Below are 2835 nucleotides of genomic sequence, written 5' to 3' on the forward strand. Positions count from 1 at the left end.
GGAAAATAATTAAAGTAAGAGAGAATAATGTAGAGAGGTTTCTCTACATTATTTTATACTCTATTTATCTCATTAAAAATGAAACGTTTTCTTTTTTGGATTGTCCCATTAGAAATGAAACGTTTGCTAAAATGGAAATACCACAATTTCTACTTTTCCTTCCTCTTACTTTATTCTCTATTCATTAACTCACAAAACAACACTACATAAAATCTCGTGCCGAAAAGCAAACGTTTCATATTTAATGGGACGGAATTATTTTATATTCACTCTGTCCCATTAAAAATGAAACGTTTTTCTTTTTAGATTATCCCATTAAAAATGAAATGTTTCCTAAATTGGAAATACCACCATATCTACTTTTCCCTCATCTTACTATATTTTCTCTTCATTAACTCACTAAATAACATTACATAAAATCTCGTGCCGAAAAATAAACGTTTCATATTTAATTGGACGGAGGGAGTATTATTTTTCCAAAACAAGTGTGAAAAAGAAACGACACACTTATCTTGGGACGTAGGGAGTATCTCTTTTTACTTCCAAGAGTTTGTCAACAAGATGTATATTTGAAGTATACGTTTTCCTATTATTCTTCTTGGAATGAATCTAACCGGCCGGATTTTGAATAATAAACTTTTTTCGAACAAGTCTTGGAGATATAATCAAACCACGCAGACACATGATTCAGTGCAATAGCAAAACTGACACCATACTAGTTACTATTAATTATCATTTTCCAAGATATTAGACATATTTGGTTTCAAAAAATCCACGCCTACTAATAAGTCAAAATAGTGATATATAAGTTACAATAAAAATTTAAGAAATACTACCCCTGTCCTCCATTAAGAGTCATATTTTATCATTTTAGTCCGTCCCACAATAAGAGTCACATTTCACTTTTATCATAAATGGTAAGTAGAGCACATTCCACTAACTTATTCCACTCACATTTTATTATAAAACTAATATATAAGTGAGATTCATGGTCCACTAACTTATTCAACCCACTTTTCTTTACATTTATTAAAACTCGTGTCCACACAAAATGTGACTTCTATTATGGGACGGAGGCAGTAATGAATAACCAAGACTTCCTCTTTATATAGATAGCAATGAATTCTTAGTTAATACTCTTTTCCTTCCATTCAAAGTTAAAACTTTCCTGAGTTCCAAATATTCTTTATTTATACAGTTGTAAAAAAAAGATCATATGTACAAATTAATAAATAATTATTTTTCCAATAAAAGTTACTCCACTTCCACTATCTTGTCTTATCTTGTCTCCTTAGAAGTGACATATTTTTTAAAATGAAAATAACATAGATTTTATTTTTTTCTCTCTCCACTAATTCACAAAATAACATTATATAATATCTCGTAGCAAAAAAAAAAATACTTCAAATTGGAACGAAGGGAGTACATTCATGTTGCTTTATCTAGTTTCGAGTTGATGTCAACCTTTTTAATGTGGAAATGTCCATAGTTGGTTGTGCTGAGGGGCTAATTGAAAGTGGAAATGGTATTAAACAAGTGAAACCGTAGTTGGAGAAAATTGTTGCTCACATGCACCATCATTACACAAAATCTCTTTGGGTAACAAAAAAGTAAACCAAAAAATATTAGTACATTATTATTTCTCTAAACCAAAAAAAAAGCACAATACATGTAAGATCACTGGACTGCAGCAAAGGCCTCGACAGGGAAGGTCTTGGTGATGCCCGCAAGGCTCTTGAAGTTGATCTTCCCCGTTGGCGGATCGACAAGGACGATCTCACTGACGGGCGGCCACAGCATGAGCTCCTTGGCCTTGACTCCCTTGAGCTTCTTGATCCGCTTCTTCCCTAAATAGCCCGTTACGCTCGTGTCGTAGCTCACTAGCTTGCTGATCACCTTGAAATTGTGCTCGACCTTCTTCTTCTGCTGAATCCACATGTACCCTGTGGTCCTCACGAACCCGACCTCCACCACATCGGCCAATGGTAGAAGCCCGCATGGCAGCTCGAACTCCTCTAGGAGCGCCACGGCCATCTTCAGCCCTTCGTCGTGGCCTTGCTTCACGGATGCTCCTTCCCTCTCTGCCATTGATGGATGAGGTTTAATTTGCTTGGTTGATGGGAGATTGTTTATAGTGATGAGGGTTAGGTAAGGAACAAATTGTTTGTGGGAGAAAACAAGATTGTGAAACATTTTTAATTATTGATTCTTGTAGGCCTTGCTTTGAGTTGTTGGTTTAAATAGGGTGGGTTTTGACGATGCCTGCTTATTTGGAATGAGGCATTTTGTTGAAACAATAGAAACAGTGGCCACAAACAACTTTCCTCTTCATTCTATTGAAATAAAGGTAGAATGAAGTAGATATAGTATAGGAATGGAAGAGGAAGAGGAATGACAAAAATGTAAATTGATTACTCCCTCCCTCCGTTCCTAATAATTTGACACCATTTGACCCGATACAAATTTTAAGAAATGTATTAGAAAGTGAGTTGAAAAAGTTAGTGGCATGTGGGTCCTACTTTTATATATTAGTTTTGTAATAAAATGTGAGTAGAAATGAGTTAGTAGAATGTGTGGTCCACTAAACAAATGGTAAAAATGAAAGGTGACAAAATTTAAGGACGGGTGCAAAAGGAAATAAGTGACAAATTTTTAGGGACGGGAGAGTACTATGTTTTGTAGAATACAAATTAAATAGAATGGAATTTTCTTTCCATATTTCGTTTTATTTTATTCCTGTATTTGGTATCTAAAATTAAAGTTTAGAAATTGAATAGGTATTTTTTTTCCAACAATAAATGTCACATTTTATTTAACTCAGAATTTAAAAAATTG

General features: G+C 34.1%; 1 protein-coding gene across 1 annotated transcript; it reads right to left on the reverse strand.

The window, feature by feature from the left end:
* Nucleotides 1-1677: 1677 nt before the first annotated feature.
* Nucleotides 1678-2088, reverse strand: LOC121784155. Its single transcript, XM_042182332.1, has one exon. It carries the CDS (start codon nucleotides 2086-2088, stop codon nucleotides 1678-1680), a length of 411 nt encoding a protein of 136 aa, XP_042038266.1.
* Nucleotides 2089-2835: the final 747 nt, after the last annotated feature.

Source organism: Salvia splendens, chromosome 21, assembly GCF_004379255.2.
Source record: "Salvia splendens isolate huo1 chromosome 21, SspV2, whole genome shotgun sequence".
NCBI lineage: Eukaryota > Viridiplantae > Streptophyta > Magnoliopsida > Lamiales > Lamiaceae > Salvia > Salvia splendens.

Excerpts from the sequence above, each read along its gene's own strand:
- LOC121784155 (XM_042182332.1), bottom strand. The coding sequence starts at position 2,088 with ATGGCAGAGAGGGAAGGAGCATCCGTGAAGCAAGGCCACGACGAAGGG.